Genomic DNA, 18873 nt, shown 5'->3' with positions numbered 1-18873 from the left:
TTTGTTAGAGCAGCTATTTTGATTGGACATATTTAGCGTTCCATTCATCACACAGAGGACAAACTGCAGCTATTTTACTCATTTCCAGCTCCATGTAGGCTACTCTGTTCTACATTTAAGCAGCTTTGTATGATGACTTGTTAGCTCCATAGACAAAAAGGAATAATATTGAATATATTTTATATTGATTATTCACAAAAAGAAAAATATCCATTTATTAAGAAAATAAAGAACATTTAATTACTTTGTAATCGTCCTGCCTGAATTGCTTAACAAACATCTGTAAAGCATTTTTCTTTCCTTTGCTTATCAGCAGCAGTTGGCCCTGGTAGTCCAGGAGCACAGCAGTCATCTGGCTATCCGTTACTTATGAAAGAAAAAGAAAACAAGGAGCCTTTTGTGCACAAGTAGATTGTGTTTCTGGTACAGGCTAGGCCGTGACACACCCTTTCAGTTCATCCTAAAGGTGCCGTTTTAGGTCCTGTCCCTTTAAGGCTAGCTTTCCTTTTCCCCCCCCCCCCCGTGTCTGATTGGCTGCTTTTCACACACAGAAAGTTGGAATTGCAGGTACATGTGGGATAAAATGATCCTATAAGTGTTTGGATGTCTGCAGCTTTGAATCAGTCCACCACATGTTTGGGTACTGAAAGATTTTTCATCATCCTTATGTGCTGCCATTTGACTATTTTGTTTGTATTTCTGGTAGATTATTGATGATATAGTATTCTAAATATATCAGTTGTTGTTACAGTCGTATTACTATCCTCTGCCTAGACTCGCTCACTGATCACCGACTCTGCTGCAAATAAGTTGCTGATCCTGAGCGGCCAGAGCTCTGAGCAAGGCGGTGACATCCAACTGCAAAGTGGAGCCTTCACCTGGCAACATTTCTCCGACATCATCTCCAACCCTGAAGTAAGCTGCACGTGCGTTCACTCTAAATACTTTGTTTCAGTGTATGCGTGTATAGATCAACGTGGAACTATAAAAATGATTTTGGGTCATGTTTCCCTCTTCCTGTGTTTGATTGAAGGTGATTGAAGTCCTGTCCAGGGCCTCTTCTGAGCAACCGTCGAAGCTTACCGTTTCCTGTCAGGGAGAAGGGGGCTGGAGCTCCCTGGGCCAAAGCCAGGAGCAGCAGTCACTCCTAAATCTTCTGGAATACCGCCTGAACCCCGAACCCCACCTCCCCAACATGGACGGAGTCACAGAGTTTACAGAGTATGTTGCAGAGACAGTGGATGTGCCATCACCCTTTGACCTTCTGGAGCCCCCAACCTCCGGTGGGTTTCTGAAGCTGTCCAAACCCTGCTGCTACATCTTCCCTGGAGGCAGGGGAGACTCTGCTCTGTTTGCGGTCAATGGATTCAACATCCTGGTGGACGGTGGGTCTGAGCGGAAGTCCTGCTTCTGGAAGCTGGTTCGGCACCTGGACAGGATCGACTCTGTCCTGCTTACCCATATTGGCGCAGATAACCTCCCTGGCATCAATGGGCTGTTCCAGCGAAAGATTGCTGAGCAGGAGGAAGAGAGGAACCAAGACTCTGGCTCCAGCAGCAGCGGTGACTGGATGAAGAACCTTATTTCCCCCGAGCTTGGGATTGTGTTTTTCAATGTCCCGGAGAAGCTGCGGATGCCCGAGTCCACCCTTAAGGTAAAGCGAAGCATTGAGGAAGCATCTCTGACACTGCAGTACCTCAACAAGCTTGGCATCACACCAGAGCCTCTTCATAGGGTAGTAAGCAACACGATTGAACCTATCACACTGTTCCACAAGCTAGGTGTGGGAAAGTTAGACATGTATGTTCTAAACCCCGTAAAAGAAAGCAAAGAGATGCAGTTTCTAATGCAGAAATGGGCCGGAAACAGCAAGGCCAAGACAGGGATCATGATGCCGAACGGAAAAGAAGGAGAAATATCGGTCCCCTATTTAACGTCAGTCACAGCTCTCATCGTGTGGATTCCTCATCGTCCAACAGAAAAGATAGTCCGTGTGCTTTTCCCAGGAAATGCACCACAGAATAAAATATTTGAAGGCCTAGAGAAACTAAAGCACCTGGACTTTCTGCGATACCCAGTGGCTACCCAAAAAGACATATCATCTGGCGCACCACCTCCCATCATAAAACAGACCAAAATAAGATCAAGAACTGATAGCAAAGAGAGTCTGAAATCTTCGCCCAAACCACATTCGAAAACAACTAAGAAAGAAGCCAGTGGACCGGAGGAAGAGTCAAAGAGCGATACCGGCAAAGAAAATAAGGCTGAAAAGAAAGAAGAGAAGAAACCCAAAAGTGAAAGTCTAAAAGCCACCAAGCAACAGAAAAACAGTGAAGTAGCCCCTGGAGTTAACAAGATGGAAAAAAAGAAAATATCAAAGGAAAAAGCTGCCAAGCAAGAGAAAGCATCAAAGATGGATGAGAAAAAAGACAAAGAGAAAAAAGAAATGAAGAAAGAGAAACGCGAGGTAAAGAAAGACGAGAACATACGAAAGGAGGAGAAGAAAGAAAGCAAAGCCAAGGAGGACAAAAAGAAAGATCCAAGTAAACCTGAACTGAGAAAAATCACAAAACCAGACCTGAAACCATTAACCCCTGAGGTGAGGAAAACTTTGCACAAGGCCAAGACTCAGGCTAAACCTAAAAGCGACAAAAATAAAGCAGTGAAGGAGGAAGTGAATGAGAAAAAACCAGTTTTAAAGAATGTGCCTGAAGAGGTTGAGGCAGCAGCTCTGGCTGACAGATCCATTGTGTCCTCACCCGAAGACCTCACTGAGGACTTTGAGGCATTGAAACAAGAGGAGCTGTCCAAACACAAGACAGAACCGATCCAGAACGATGTCATGCCTGAGCTAACAGTGCACTCTGACGCTAAAGTTTCTTCCTTAGTTTTCCCTGAGGAAAAAGTCACAGCCTCAACCACTGAGACAAAGTCTGCTTTGCCCAAATCTCCAGTCAAACAGGAAGAACAGGTGGTGGCAGCTACTCAAAAGAAGAACTACGGCGATGATGGTTCCAATAAAAAGTACGAAGAGGAGAAAATGGAAAAATATGATAAATACTCCATAAAGGATGATGTAAAAGATAGATCGAAGAAGAGCGAGAGCTCAGAGGAAGAGGGCGATGTAATCGAGAAAGCTGACCTTGAAGGGACAGAAGACGATGAGGTCCTGAAGTATAAAACTGAGGAGGTGAAAAAGGAAAAAGCAAAGGAGTGGGACACCAAGCCATCGCAAAAACCGTTACCAACTGCACAGGCAATAGCAGCCTCTGCCTCAGAGCAGTTCTCTTTTATCCAAGATGAAACCATACCCGGATACTCTGAGACTGAACAGACCATCTCTGATGAGGAGATCCATGAGGATACCGAGGACAGGATTCCACAGCTGCACTATGATGTGGGCTCTTATGACATCTCTGTTCCCGACGTTCCCGGCACCTTTGATTCGATGCACGGTATAAAGGAGATGAAGAGTTCCGCTATATCTGACGTTGCCGATGTCAAACCCAAAGCCTTTATGGGAGGTCCCGAACCTGAGCTTGCACCTTACCCCACCATCATTGCTGCTCCTCTTGCTGAAGAGGAGCACATCTCCTCAGCCACATCCATCACAGAATATGACAAACTGTCATCCTTTGCCACATCTGTAGCTGAAGACCAGTCCGTTGCCTCCGTGACAGCGCCCCAGACCGAGGAGGCTGGGCGGAACTCTCTCCTGCTGGATACCATCAACAGCATCCCCTCACGTGCAGAGGCTGCCCAAGGGAAGGACTATCTCCACTCAGCAGGAACCATCTCACCCACCTCCTCTCTAGAGGATGACAAGTGTTTTAAGTCTCCTTCCTCTGATGAGTATCAGCCCCACATCCCTGAGATCGAGGGTGAAGTGAATGTCCCATCAGTCCAGGATGAAGAAGATGATGACGAGGATGAGGATGAGGACCAGACCCCAAACGTTGACATCCCTCTGGGTAAACTTCAAGAGGGCTACGAACATGCAGCCTCCATGATGCTCCAGGAGAAGGAGAAATCGCCCTCGTCCACTTTTTCTCCTCCTCCCTTCTCCACTACACAGTACTCACCCTCACAGTCTGTCAAAGAAAACCTCTTCATTGCAGAGGGATTTAAGACTGGTGTTGAAATAAAGCCTGTATCACCCCCTCCTTCATCATTCTCCCCAGGGCCAGAGTCCCACTCCAGGCAGGAGAGTGAGGAAAGATGCCTAAGTCCGGACGATAGCACCATGAAACTTGCATCACCCACACAGTCTGTGCCTACCAGCAGCGGCTACTCTCCAACGGAGGAAAAGCCCTTTAGGACAGAAGACAGAGACGAGGCAGTGACCAGCACGAAAGCTGACATCCAGAAAACAGAGAAATCAGTCACCATCTCAGACAATACCTCCTTCATTGGTGTGTCAGGTGACAAGACCATGTTTGAAGCATCTGAAGAATCTGATGAGGAGGATGATGACGATTATTATGCCAAAAAGGATCTACAGCCTACCGTCAAGGCAAAGCTTATGGAGGCCAAAGAGGGTTGCTTCTTGGATGATGACTTTAGTTTTGATGCAAAATCTGCAGGAACTCAAAAGGAAGTTGTGAGCTCAGGCAAAACAAATGTGGCCTTTGCCACAGAGGAGAAACCCAAACCTCACGTGACGTATTTGAACAAAGATGAAAAAGATGACGACTTTCCAGTTAGGGTAGGGTCTCAGCCCGTTTTGAGTGATCGCGCCGAAGCTGACATTACAAAAGACAGCGCAGAAAAAGCAGATATCACTATTAAAGAGCCTGAAAAAAGTGTTCAGTTCAACCTGTACGAGTTTCCCGAGAAGGAGGGTAAAGTAAAGGCCTCATATGTAAGACAAGACACTCCCTATGTGCACGGCAAAACGTTCTCTTATAGTGACATTTACGACAGCAAGACAAGCTCAATTGACTCTGACTCATTTCGTCAGGAGTCCTTAGAGGTCCTTAAGGTGGAGAAAGACGTAGCAAAGGACAGCGCAGACCTGCTAAAACATGAGCCTCCCTTCACAGTCAGGGATAAGATGTCAGAAAACGAGGAATTTGCTGTTTCTTATGGAAAGGAGTCCTTATCATGGCTAGACTCCAAGAGCACTCCAGCTGCAGCTCAATTCGAAAAAGAGGTGAAAGAAAAGGAGACATCTAAACACAGTGAAAGTAGTCGATTCCCTTCAATGGCTGACAGACCTGAGGCATGGACCACTTCTTTGTCATCAGAAAAGGACCTCAGAGTCCCAACTGACAGCACAGAGGCCTCAGCGTTGGGTGTAGACAAGCTAGCTGCCTCGGCCTACAACGAGAAAGGTGCGTGCTTGGAGATTGATATGCGAAAGCTAACGGCGAGAGACGAGGAGGACTATGATGATGATATTGTTGATGACGACGAAGAAGAGGAAGATGACGAAGAGGAAGAGGACGAAGGTGCTGTTGATTCTGATATTGAGAAAGGTGCCAAAGAGAAATCTGAAAAGGAAGTGAAAAGTCCGGTCAGTGAAACGCTTGGCCAAGACAAGCCTGAGTTCATGGTTTCCATGGCTGGATATGGTAACAGCGGTCAGGGGAAGCCGGTTATTACAGGAAGCAGTTCGAGCTCCCTCACAACGGTCGAAGATAAAACCAAGGCCGACTCGTCATCGCTAAGTGGAAAACCACTGGATTTAGGGGCTGCAGGTTTCTCTAGCTACTCATCAGGATTTGAATACAGCAGCGGAAGTGACGAGAAGGAGACGTTTGTGTCCAGTCAAAGCTCAGACAAAGCAAGAGAGAACTTCACCTTGAAATCAACAGACGGCAACTATTACCAGAACGACAGAGCTGATTCTGATTTTGAGAAACAAAAGACACCAGATCTTCTGAGTAAGAGATCATTGGACACAAGCTTCCAGTACACCACAACCACCACTGCCCCTGGGTTCTCCTCCTCTTCGGCCTACAGCTACTCCTCCTCCACCTCGGGGTCTCTGTCCACCAGCCGTCAGTTCGGAGAGGAGCTGGAGACACCTGCCTCAGCCGAGCCTCTCTTTGAGTACTCCTCCTTCAAAGATGAACACTCGCCCGTTACGGATTCTCCATTCTCCAGCTCCGCTGTCGCAAAAGATGACTATTTAGAAGTGACTGAGAAACAAATTACGGCTACGAGCGCAGCTGAGACTACCTCCGGTTTGGCCCGCTTCTCACCTCTCAGTCCTTTTGAAGAGGTTAAATCATTCCCCTCCCTCTCGTCCAGTACCTTTACTGATGACAAGAAGGAGCACATGACTTCATTAGGTGGACTAACAGATAAAGTCTCTCAACCTGAGTGTTTTTCTAAGCCTGAGTGGTCTGAAGGGTCCCAGCTGGACACAGCTGTTGGATTTGGGGCCACAGCAGCGTCACCATTCTCTCAACTTTCAGAGTTCTCCAAGGACAAGGAGGCAGCTAGTGCTGCTCTGTTTGGCGTCACGTCCTCGCCTCGGCCAGACATAGAAGGCAAACATTACTTTGAGGAGACCGAAAGCAGCGAAGAAGAGGACGAGGAAGCGTATATGCGTGAGATGACTCGGAGGTCTCCTTCTAGTGGCCTGGCTAGTAGCCTTTTATTTTCTGACAAGCCTGTTGCTCCACCCATCGCTGAAAAGCCAGGAGATGCGCTTCCAGATGTTCTTGGCTCCTACACTCCCTCAACGCTTCAGACCAGCAAGCCGGACACAGTGAACGGGCCCACGGAGGTCAGCACGAGTTCCATGCTCCCACCTGCAGCAGCAGTAACTGGTGCAGCTTTAGGCTCAGCCAAGCTGGTGTCACACGAGGGAGCAGCAGGTTATGTAAGGAGCTCCTATGAGTGGGAAATGCCAAAATCCCAGATGGGAATGGTGCCAGGAGACTCTCCCCCTCATTACCGTCACGATGATGAGTTTGAAGAAGAGTGCGAGATGGAGCCAGAGCATCCTGCCCGCCCGCTCTCACTCTCCTCAACTGATCAGCCGTTCCGTTCACCGTTCTACGGGGAGGAGTGCAGCCGGGGAGGGCAGGATGACGAGGATGACGATGACGACAGCGATCGGGATGCACCCATAGGAGCCACCTCCTCCTATACGAGCCGCTCCTCTCCCGGATATTCGTCTTCTGAGTACAGGCAACGCAAAGAAGACCTCTCACCTTCCTTCATCAACCCCTGCATGCGGCAACTCTCCAGTGACGAGGACGATGAGGAGCAAGGCCGCAGAAGTGATCAGTCGCAGGAGGGTGACGAGCACGACCTCTCAGTCAAGAGAAGGGCTCACAAACACGCCCATCAACACCAATCCCACAGCAGGGACAGCAGCTCTCTGCACCAAACTGGTGGGATGTCAGCAGGATTAGGCTTGGCCACGGAGGACACTCCACCCACCTCGGTCAGCGAGTCTCTGGCCTCCCAGTCAGATTCAGATGCACCCCCGGGCAGTGAAGAATACCCTTCAGCTACTGGTGAAGGCAACATGGACTCAGATGAGGATGCTGACTACATGCCAGTTGATAAAGCTGCCCTAGGAGGAGGCAGCCACCACTTTAACTCCAGGAGGAGCCACGATCCTTCTCCTGCTCCCCTCATGGATCCTTCCCCACACCCCCCACGGCCAGACGTTTGCATGGTGGATCCCGACTCTTTAGACAACGGCTCCCTGAAAAAAGAGCCAAAAACTAAGAGCTTAAAAAAGACTGCAGGCAAAACCAAATCAGGATCACCAGCTAGGCGCAAGCGGTCTCCTATGCCTGTCAAACAGACGCAGTCTCCTCGTAGTGCTTCGCTGAAAAAGAAGGAGGCCGACAAGAGTTCGCGGATGTCTCGTCTTTCAGATGGACAGGGCTCCAAAGATGACGACCTGTCCAGGTCAAGCTACAACCCTGGCAAAGGGCTGACTAATGGTGTCAAAAGCAGTTCAGGTGAGCAAATGTCATTGAAAACATAACATCCTAACTCTTTACACAACACAAAAGGGAACAATGGTTTGGCCTTCTTTACCCACACAGGTTCTCAGAAGTCAGGCTCTGTGGCTGCTCCCGGCCAACCCATTTATGTGGATCTGACTTACATTCCCAACCACTGCAGTGCCAAGAATGTGGACCAAGAGTTTTTCAAACGCATTCGTTCTGCATACTATGTGGTGAGTGGCAACGATGCAGCGAGCGGCGAACCGAGCCGAGGAGTCCTTGATGCACTGTTGGACGGCAAAGCTCAGTGGGGATCAAACCTACAGGTATTATTTACGTGTGTTTTAACCCATCGATTTAAGTCATCACTGATGACCCTAACCCTGACTCTAACCTAGGGTTAGTTTTTAATACATTGTTCTCTATCAAGTTCTGGCAATTAGGGAACAAAGAATATAATCTTTCTAATTGACACACAGAAGAAACTATTCTTTTTTTCCTGACCTCCAACATGACCTTAAGGTTAATACTGGGGTTATCCACTTGATAAAAAAATATAAACACAATAATTTTCACTTTTAAATCTCAAAGGTTTGTGGTGGCATTTATTGACCACCTCAATCTCTTACTCGACCTACGTACTGAGGTGTGCAGCTGGTGATGCTTTTGTTTTCCACTAAGCCCAAATTTCCTTAAGTTGGACATCAGCCAGTGTTCTTTTGTGCCAGAAACCTGTTGGATGTCTACAGACATTTAACAATATCTGATTGCTGTCAGAGCCAAAGAGGTGACAACAACAATCTGCGCTAGGCCGAAAACTAGATAGCCAGCATATTCTCCGTGATCCTGCTGTTCAGCGGTTGCATTCACTTCCTGTCGGGTAACATGAACGATCAGACATCAGAGTCATTTACCTCTTTGTCCTTCCAAACCAAAACGCTCAACTCCGGTGGCTTTGGCCATGTTTTACATGCGGTCTGTTAGGACAGCTGAATACTACTACAGCTGCTAGCTTCATAAATAGGTTAAAACAATTACATTTGCCAGCTTAAGTGACATCACTGAGCTATATGAGTGTAAACATACGTCATGAATTTGTACAATTGTGGTCAAAACTTGGCATGAACGTCATGGTAATTACAAGCTTTTATTGATTTGTTTGAACTGTTGTCTTTCCAGGTTTGAAGAATGGTGCAGCAGTACATCTTTAATAATCTCTAATACATTTAAAGAAGAATAATTGGGTTAGCTGAGGGTAAAAAGTACATATACACTCACACTAATATTTGGTTACTTCTCAGCAAGTTGCTTCCTGACTCAGTGGTTTTGGTAGACACCAGCAAGCTCAGGGCATAATCCTGACTGAATATTCGATCAGTTGTCCTGGCAGAATTGGTAGAGCTTATTTAGGCTACGTTGACACTAATCCGGATAAATTGGAAAACTGCAGTTTCGTCTAAAAACGCTCCGCGTCCACACTATCGTTTTCAATCGTGTTCATCCACACTGAAAATGCTACGTTGCTGTGCTGCGTATGCGTGAAAAGTACGATGATTGACCTGTGTCTTTTCCATCTGACGTTTGTTTATTTTCCGGCTCTTTGAGACGTCGCGGCAAAATGTCGAGGAAAAGTGCCGAGTTTTATCTGGAACATGTACAAACTGATATTAATCTTTAATAGGGCTTGAGAGCAAACAAAACAAATGCTGTACGATGCCGTCCGCCATCACAGTGTGGACGGAACGCCAAAACGGAGAGAAAAAGATGCGTTTTCAAACCAAAATGTATTAGTGTGGACGTGGCCTTAAACAAGTTAGTTTGTTGGCACAGACCCAATCCTCTAACGATGGTACCCAGGCCTGTGCCATGAGGACCGATCAAACATCCACCCAACTCCTGTTTGTTAAAGTCATTGCAGATGCGTGCTGCACAATCACTCCACACTTGAAAAAGAACAGTTCAAAGAAGCCCCAAATTACCAAGACATTATTAATGTCTACGATAAGTGTTTACGAACTTTTGACCGCAACTTCACATTATAGCAAGTACTGCTAAAACTAGATCGCACTCACCGCATCAAAGCAAAAACACAATCCTTCAAAGTGTAACAAGTTTAAAAATCTTCTAGGTACTCTCAGTTCTGGTGACTACACCTCCGCACTTTCCTTTGTGTTTCCCTCTCAGGTGACGCTCATCCCCACCCACGACACTGAGGTGACCCGTGAATGGTACCAGCAGACGCACGAGAGGCAGCAGGAGCTCAACATCATGGTTCTGGCCTCCAGCAGCACCGTTGTCATGCAGGATGAGTCTTTCCCAGCTTGCAAGATCGAGTTTTAAGATCCAGCGTTTGTCTCCTCTCTCCTCTCCTACTGGCCTCCCCAGTGTACATCGGTTTTTATTTACTCTTCTCTATAGCCCGATATGCAAACATGTATCTGCCCCAGTTATTTGTATTTGAGTCCATTTGTGTGAAACAGATCTGGGTAACTGTCTCTGTTTTCTAGATTTTTATTTATTTCTAGGGTTGTTGTGGCTATCACCATTTGTATAACAGAGTCGTTTTTTTAATTGTTCACTGCAATCTTAATACTTTGTCATGTGAAGGGAAGAGTTTTATTTTCTGTCCCTTAACCAGATTTTTTCCTTATTTTATATAACGCAGTGATTTTTGCCCCTTTGTATTGTCAAAACAATACTTAGAATAGGTTCTAATTGAAGCACAATTAAAGCCAACAACAAGCAAGTCAAACAAATCACGTTTATCGTATCGGAGAAGATCTACGATATTTTCAGCTGCTCCGTTATTCACGGGCGGGTCGCCACAGACGCTAGCTCCACATTTGTTCATTTGGCATTTTCATTTGCGTTTGATTCCCTTCCTTCCTGTTAGGCAGTGTGTAAATCACCACACAACAGAGTTTGTGATGAATTTCCTCTGTGTTTCCATTTCCGTCTCTTCGGGGCTCCCGCTGACGTAGAGAAACAGAAACCCAGAGGTCCACTCGGGCTTTTCAGTATATTTGCTGTAGCTATAGGGACGCTCATACTCAAAGATAATCTGTCTCGTAGTGACTTGTGCTCTTTCTAAAGTCCTTTCAAAGTGAAAACCACTTGTTCCAGTTTCTCAGTGACTGTTTTTCCTACAGTGAATTTGAGAAATCAGTTGTCTGCGTTTGCTTCTGTAGTCTTTGGTGTATTTCCAGTCAACATATCGTCACAGAGGTCACATAGAGAGCTGTAGGTGGAGGTCATGATGTAGTTTAAAAAGAATCATCTGATCTTTGGTATTTACATATTTATATCTTTACATACAGAAAATAGCACTCATTAGAGTAGAGTAACCTCATACCTGTTGCTGTGTCGATACAAAGGTTGTGTTAAAGAATGTATTCCATTACAACGATAGGAACATGTGGTTGTAAGGAGAGATTGCGCGTTCGCCTGGTTGACGGTCGCCCACATGTGCCTTTCTGTCCTGCTGTGCTGGAAGGGAAGAGAAAGTGATGGTAGAAATGTTAGGCACGCCTGTGTGCGATACATCGCTGGCTCCTCTGATGTTTTCTTGTCAGCGCACAAAAGGTCAGAGTTGTACATAGTGAGGGTAAAACGGCACCTTTCAAAGCACCCAATCAGTATTTCAGCTGCCACTCAAAGAAACACAAAGGAGTGTGCTAGACTTCAACTGGACTTGTTTTATTAATTCGCCATCATAAATTGTGCAATTTCTTTATTTTTTGTTGAATTTAGCCACAATCAACTTGTTGCATTTGATTTTGTATTAAATTTTTTCTGGCCATAGCTTGGTGGTCATTTTTGGATAGCACTTCATTATCTTAATATTAGACGTAGATGTGATTTGGTCAAGTATTATCAATGATGATTTCTATATTTTGATACTTTTTGGGGCAATTTAATAGATTTTAACCAGGAACTAAACCAACAATCAAACAGATGTAAGGACCAACAGGCCTCACCAGGGTTGCTACTTTATGATCCGCAACGAAAACGCAGATTTTCCCCTCTATGTCTCCTCGGCTCAGCTAGCGACGCGTGTTCGACAGACGCTGGCGTCATTGGCTCATATTTACTTTGAATGTGAAGATGCAGATTACCTTTACGTTCTCCGTGGAGGACTTCGATATCCGGGTTGCCTTGGTTTTTGCTGCGCATCGTACCGTACACCCGAGTCACACTCGCCAGATCAGCCTCACCGTAGCCTGAAATACATCACATCAGCTGTGTGCAGGCTAAAGTCAGCGGTTTCTTTCTTTGAATGACAGGACACAGTCTGACTGCCATTCTGTCAACAAACAACTTACAGAAGCGACAAAGATATGGAGTCGAGGGTTATATATAATTTTATGTATAATTACATTTAGCCTACAGCTGGCTAGGGTAAACTTTCCTGTTAACTCTCTGCGCTGCCGGGTCATTCAGTGACGCTGACATTCCTGCGGTAAAGGAATATTATAATCACGCACTACTCACATATAAGCAAACCACTCAGACTGCCAGACACGAGGGACTCAGTTCGCTCACGTCACTACATTTTTATCTATAGTGGACTTCCTGTTACTCACATTTCTCTCAGTCAAAGCTTAACACACACACAGCTAACTGCTCTATTTTCATGTGCAAAAAAACAAAAGTTAAAAAAGTCAGTATCTGTGGCATTCATACTTATCTGCAGTGGAACGACTCATAAATCATAAAGACTGTTGGTTTCCAGTGAGCCCTGCTTGTGCGTGCATGTGTACCTTCCTTCTGAGTTCTCCTGTATCGTAATAGCTGAAAACAAACCTGACTTAACATAGAGATGCTATTTTAAATTATGCTAGTTAAGAAGCTAAGCTGCCTGGTACTGAGGAGGCACTGTGCTGTAAGGAAAGCCTCGTGATTGTTTCCTCCCTCCTTTTCTGCTTCATGGTTTTACTTCCATCTCTTGTTTTAAGTGCAATATTCTCTTTATCTCTCTTTAAACACGTAAACAGGTCAAATAGAAAAGTGATTTATTGTTGAAAGGGAAAAGTGTGGTGAAGATCAATAAAAATATCATTTACCGAAAGAAAATGTGTCGTCTTGTCATTTTGTGTCTGCTGGGTGTTTTTTCTTCATACACTCACATGTGTTCGTACACCACTCTGCATCTAATCATGAGTAATTATTGATCACTGGCTCTCTTCCACAGTGGGTCTTTAGCCCTGCCCCTCCCTGAGCCTGGATCTGCTGCAAGTTTCTTCCTGTTAAAAGAGAGTTTATCCTTCCCACTGTCACCAAAGGTCTTGCTCATAAGTGGTGATATGATTGTTGGGGTTTTCTTTATCATTTGGAGCTATATAATTAAAACTGAATTGAAGACTTTTAGAAAACTTGACCTCTCACCTTGAGGTCACAGATTTGAACTCGTTCAAGAGTTTCAGGAGTTACATGGATGGGGTGAAACTCCAACCTCACTTCATTCTTCAGCCTCTTACTGCAGAGGGGTAAAAATTATATTAAGTATATTTTGGATTCTCTGAACTTCGGCAGTGTTGGTATTTAAAGGTTGAACGAGCCTGATGTTGAAACAAAAAAACTACAATGTTGATAGAAACGTTACCACGGTTTATCCTCTGGGGATCATGACAGTCCAGCTTGTTTATGGGGAGATGTTTTTCAATAATTGGGAGTCGTCCTCTATGAAGACATTAATGTATTGACAATTAGTTATCTTGGCACAATAAGAAAGGTCAGAGGATCAGTAGAGTTCATCACCAGAGAACAAAGCTTTCAGACCGCCCTGTCAAAACCTTTTATTTCGGTCTGAATCATGCTTGCGGACCAGCTCTGGCTGCCCCCTCAGTAAAAATGGGTGGAAACCACCAGATAACACCACTAATGTCAGACACAGCTTCTGAAACAACCACATCGTAATCAAACCATTAAAACCTTGGTTCATCCAGTGATGCCCCACATGATACACCCCACGTGCTGTTAAAGGGTTTCTAACTCTCAGGTGCAAAGCAGTGAGAACCGCGAGCCATGGAAACTGGTTACTGTAAAAGCTAAAAGAAATCCTAATATATTCTAATTAAATAGAGTCAGTTTGTTTAAGGCTTTACACTTTTATATGCCTTTATAAGTGATGAATGGTTAAGTTTATGAACCACTCAGACTACTTTTCCTTCCTCGTGGCCTTAGTGTGGATTTAGCTGTTTTCATCTTGACACTCTGCGGTCCAGACACTGGAACAATCTGGGCTTCGTTCTGCTTGATGAACCCTTTAAAAAAAAAAAAGAAAAAGAAAAAAAGTTTAAGAGCCACAAATTATGCTGGATTGGAGTGCCGAGGCCCTCCACTGGTGATAGGAGCCATTTATCAACCAAAACAAAGCAAACAGATACGGCAGTGATTCCCAGACACCGTGGAGTCTGAAGATGGTACCATCCTAGGGGAAGGAGCAGCCTGGAAGCTGGAGGACAATCCTCGCTGTGAGAAGCTGATGAATGGATGCAGCAATGACATCACTCGCTGGGTCACAGGATCAGGCTGGAGAATAGAGGGAACAATAGATGTGGATGTTTCCCTTTGCTTTGGAGCTGGAAAGAACCACGTACTCCTCTGAAGCAGATTTGTGCCTAGCTGGTTACTCTAAGCCTGTTAACTGTAAACCGTCATATCTGACCTGTCAAAGGTCAGTGAATCCACAGACAGCATGATGTTCCCATTTGTTTTGGAAACTTCAGGATTTTGTCCAAATCTTGTTTTTGGAGGCAGAAGTTACCTTACAAATGAAAGTGTGGAGTTAGCATGCTAGTTAGCAAAGCTGCATTACTAAACTGCACAGGTGCAGCAGACACATATAGGCTAATTAATACCAAGTAACAGACAAATTATACTCACACAAAAGTCTGTAGCACACAGCAGGTCATAGTATTAGTCAGATAATCCAAAACCCGAAAAAGGTCCAGTTTAACGACTTGAAGTAGTGGATGAAGCCCAGCAGACTCCAACGGGGACACCAGTAATTATCATTAAAGCCTGAACTGCTCCTGTACTGGGCTGTAAGACTTTAACTACCATTGTAACATAGACTGACGTTTGGAGCCAACCTCGAGCAGCACAGAGTAAACTACAGTTTTAAATAAATCACTAATGTTTCAGGCCTTGCATGGTGATGAATGTCAGAAGATAAGTTGACGTATATAAAACAGCTGATACAGAAGCACTCCTTCAAGTTTACACTGGGTGATTTTCCTTTTTAATGCTTTGGTTTGACTGAACGGGGTGCCGAGCTAATAACTTCATCCAAATATAGTCACTTAGCTCTGGTCCTGGCTCTGCTAGAGGATAGATAGGCACAACAGTTACAGGCAGGCAGGCGGATACATGAGGAACTATATTCTAGGTCCTAGAATATAGGACTTCAGGAAAATCTAATGTTCAAAAAATATCGGGTCCTTTCCAGGACGGAGGTGCAACAACTTGCCAAAGACCGATGGGCTGAACCAATGAGAGCAGAAAACATCTTTCTACAGTCAGTGAAGGTTCTCAGTCATCCAGGTCATTGTAGTTTAAGAAGCTTGGACTTCTTTAAGTTGCTTGAAGCTTTTTCTCGGATGAGAGGTGAAACATCTTCAAGCAACTTAAAGAAGTTCATACGCTTTTCTATCCAAACTCATTGGGCTGAAAATACTCTCAACAGAAATCCAAAGGAAAAATCTAAAGACAATGGCAGCAACGCAACAATGACTTTAAATACACCTCACTTCATGGACTTTCTAACACATCACCTGAACATCGCAACCCTGGACATTAACAGAACTTGGTGACTGAGAGGTCTTTGTATTCCTGAAAAGAGAAGAAGTTTTTGAAAACATTTAAGAGAGAAACGTGCTACTCTTTACCTAAGTGTGTTCATCAAACACCTGGAAATGGTGCAGATGAAATTTTTCCATTCATAAAATATCCCCATCGCCTACGTTCCTCTGCACTTCTGTTCTCCGGCTCATCACTCACAGCGCTGACCTCCACGGTGACAACATACACTGTGAGAACGGTAACTCCAGGTGTCAGGACACATCTACCTTTGACACATTTACTTAGCGAACACTTCAGAGCTCATTTATTCTCAGGAAGAGACTCAGAGTCCTGGAGAGCGCTGGAGCCTCTGAACCTTCCCCCACTTTTTTTTTTTTTTTTTTTTTTTTTTTAAATTTACAACGTGCTCCATGCATAGAGAAAAAAATAATAAAGAAAACATCATTGTGTTTAGAGTGGAACAACCTGCAAGTCCTGACATCAACTTGAACACCTTGAATAACGGCTTGGCAGTAGATTGAAAGCATCTTCTTAGGTATCCAGTTTACAGTCGCTGGGGGGCCGAAGCCACCCCGGTTGTCTCAAGTCAATTTAAATTAACAGGCATTTACTAACACTAACACTATTACACCTTTTTACCACAACCAGCATCGGTCTTTTTTTTTTGATTGATTGATCATACTTCATTCATCCCGAGGGAAATTGGGTTAAGGCTGCCAGCCGTGCCAGCGCCATCTTTGATGGTGCAGCAGCTCCTCTGTTGGATCGGAGCATTCGGCCTTCGTTCCCCATTTGCATGAATGATCCACACAACCACATTCTGTTCTGCAATACGCCGACAGCTTCATGTTGCTTCAATTATTGTTCTGGGAACCCATCAGCGACCATGGAGAATAAACTTCTGGGGGCACTCGCCCCACTGCCAAGCTGGGACAGCTCGTTCCTGAGTGGTCGTTAGTTTGGAGATTTAATTCTCTTTTGCTCCCAACAGTTTGGCTACATGCAACTTCAGCTTCAATGCGACTGTGTGGAGTGAAATGGAAGCTGCAGAAACCAAAGATGACGTCCTTATATCTGAGGGATAGAACCTGCACGCTATAAGTAAGTCAGAAGGACATAAATGAACCCATCGTGCACAAAAAACATGAGCTCAAGAAGACAGCAGGGCCACACTGGTGTCACGTTTTTTATTCTGCACACAGAGACAGGTCAGAGTTTCCCAAACTCACAGTCATGGATTTCACCTGCAGTACTTTGTGATGTAACATGAAACCGGACTGATTGAACACGCAATTGCACATCAGCATCCTCGACTACCTGAATCAAGCGTGTGCGCCTGCCTCCACGCACACGGCTGCTACATAACTGGTCGCCACATTAAAAAGCACACAGAATGTAAAATGCCCCTCCCGTTTGTTCAGTGATGACATAAAAGATTAGCTTTCGGATCCTTCCTGCATCACGTCGTGACTTTACAAAAACACAAATATACACAGTAGCTGTGGTACAATTCCATATCCGATGTGTGGGTATTAAAAATACAGACTTTTGTTTTTAGATGCCGTTTCAAAATAAATATTTCCTCTATCATTTCCTACTGATTATATTAACTTTGTAATGAGGCTTGAGGACTTTGGCAGTAAGCAGTGCACACACGGTTTGACCCGGAGACTGAACACTTCCACTCAGCTTCAGCCTCTTTAAAAATCAAACATGCAGTGCCACGGACGCCCGGCACCGGAGGGACGCTGCAGATTGACGAAAAGCAGAAGATTTGCTGATTGTATTTTTCAGAGTCTGCGTTTGATCTTTTAGTTCCTGTACTGAGGAACAAACAGAAGGCTCGCTGATCGCTAACGATCATTAGCCACACCAACATGCCCTGAAAGCTGGTACTGTGAGAGTAGATATACATCCAGCACACGTAACACAATTTAAAGCTCTGTTAATCAGTAACTTTATGGTCACAATAAATCAAGAAAAAAAAGAAAATCATCTTGGACAATTTTCTGCAGCTTTTCAGCCTCATTTAGCTCAAGCTTTTAGCCTAATAGCACATTTAAGACCCCGTGTCTACAATCATTCAAACAAAGGCATTTATAACAGCGAACAAGTGACAGTAACAAAAAGCTTTTCTATTTAGCTTGACCTTCTCCAAGCTGTCCCATCTTCACCTGTGGATGGACTGAACCAGAGGGCCGAGCAGGCGATGAACAGCATGTACGGCACTGTCATCTGATTCTCCAACACAGAGCTGCCCGAGATCACTCATCAGAGTCACAAGAGAGAAAAGGGAAGGCCTGGATAGTTGTAGCTCAGTTCAATACTACGCTGTTCATATTAATGATGAATGCTGGAACCACAGCAGTTGCCCCAGTGTTGCTCTACGGCTCGCCCATGTTAGTGCGTCCAGCCTCCAGGGGCGTCTCTTGATGTGGGAGGCTTTCTGGACTGTCCATCCACAACTCCATGGACTCATGGGTGTCAAAGAATTCGTCAGGCCCCTCTGGGGACTGGGGTGTCTGGGAGCTGGAGCCTGCCTCGCTGCTGCTCTCTCTGAGCTCCAGCAGCACAGGCAGGGAGCCCGGGAGGCAGTAACCCTCCATCCGACCCAGAGAGAGTTCAGCTAAAGCCGAGCATGGAGGCCTGAGGCTGGGATCCGAGGGATCGGCAGCTAACGAAGGCCCCTCTTCCACTTCCAGCGGTGGCGCAGGGTTGTCGGGCTTCTGGTCGGTGACTGCACACGGCTCCGGATCATCTTCTGGTGAGTTATTTGGAGTCAAAGGGACTTCGGCGAGGTTTGGAACAGCAGAGTCGGTTGATTCGTGGGCTGGTGACGCAACCGCAGGTGCCAGCTGAGCAGAAAGGTTTTGAGATGAGTGGGTTTCCTCGCTGCTCTGAGGAGTGAGGGAGATCTTATCGCTGAAGCTGAACCTCGGGGAGGTGTCAGCCGTGGTGGGAGAGGAGGGCCCAGCACTGGATACGGTACTGGATGGACCGCTGCTGTCTGCAGGGACAGAAAAGAACGTCTGATCTGCAGAGGAAGCCTGTGCACACTGGTTCTAGGGATCACTCCTCATCAGCCTGGGTGACTGCTGTGGTTTGTATTTAGCAGTTTTCAGATTACAGTTGCTAAGGCTATGCTAACATC

General features: G+C 45.4%; 2 protein-coding genes across 4 annotated transcripts in view; one reads left to right on the top strand and one right to left on the bottom strand.

Moving 5' to 3' along the window:
• The window catches only part of map1aa (microtubule-associated protein 1Aa), a 59985-nt gene extending 48526 nt beyond the window's left edge, over positions 1-11459 (top strand). For 2 of the 3 annotated variants that reach the window (XM_040002850.1, XM_040002852.1), the window contains 4 exons: positions 775-915; positions 1034-7931; positions 8019-8245; positions 10104-11459. In XM_040002850.1, the coding sequence (XP_039858784.1) occupies positions 775-915; positions 1034-7931; positions 8019-8245; positions 10104-10259 (7422 nt within the window). In that variant the 3' untranslated portion in view covers positions 10260-11459. Of the gene's footprint in view, positions 1-774; positions 927-1033; positions 7932-8018; positions 8246-10103 lie in introns of those variants that run through there. The other variant, XM_040002851.1, reaches the window with a different exon arrangement.
• Positions 11460-16890: 5431 nt separating this feature from the next.
• The window catches only part of ppip5k1a (diphosphoinositol pentakisphosphate kinase 1a), a 30795-nt gene continuing 28812 nt past the window's right edge, over positions 16891-18873 (bottom strand). The window contains 1 exon segment of the mRNA XM_040002855.1: positions 16891-18729. Within this exon segment, the coding sequence (XP_039858789.1) occupies positions 18107-18729 (623 nt within the window). The 3' untranslated portion in view covers positions 16891-18106.

The sequence above is a fragment of the Simochromis diagramma genome, unplaced genomic scaffold (genome assembly GCF_900408965.1).
Source record: "Simochromis diagramma unplaced genomic scaffold, fSimDia1.1 OVJJ01000457.1, whole genome shotgun sequence".
NCBI classification, from domain to species: Eukaryota; Metazoa; Chordata; class Actinopteri; order Cichliformes; family Cichlidae; genus Simochromis; species Simochromis diagramma.
The sequence above is the reverse complement of the archived record's forward strand: the minus strand, read 5'-3'. Positions and strand labels throughout refer to the sequence as shown.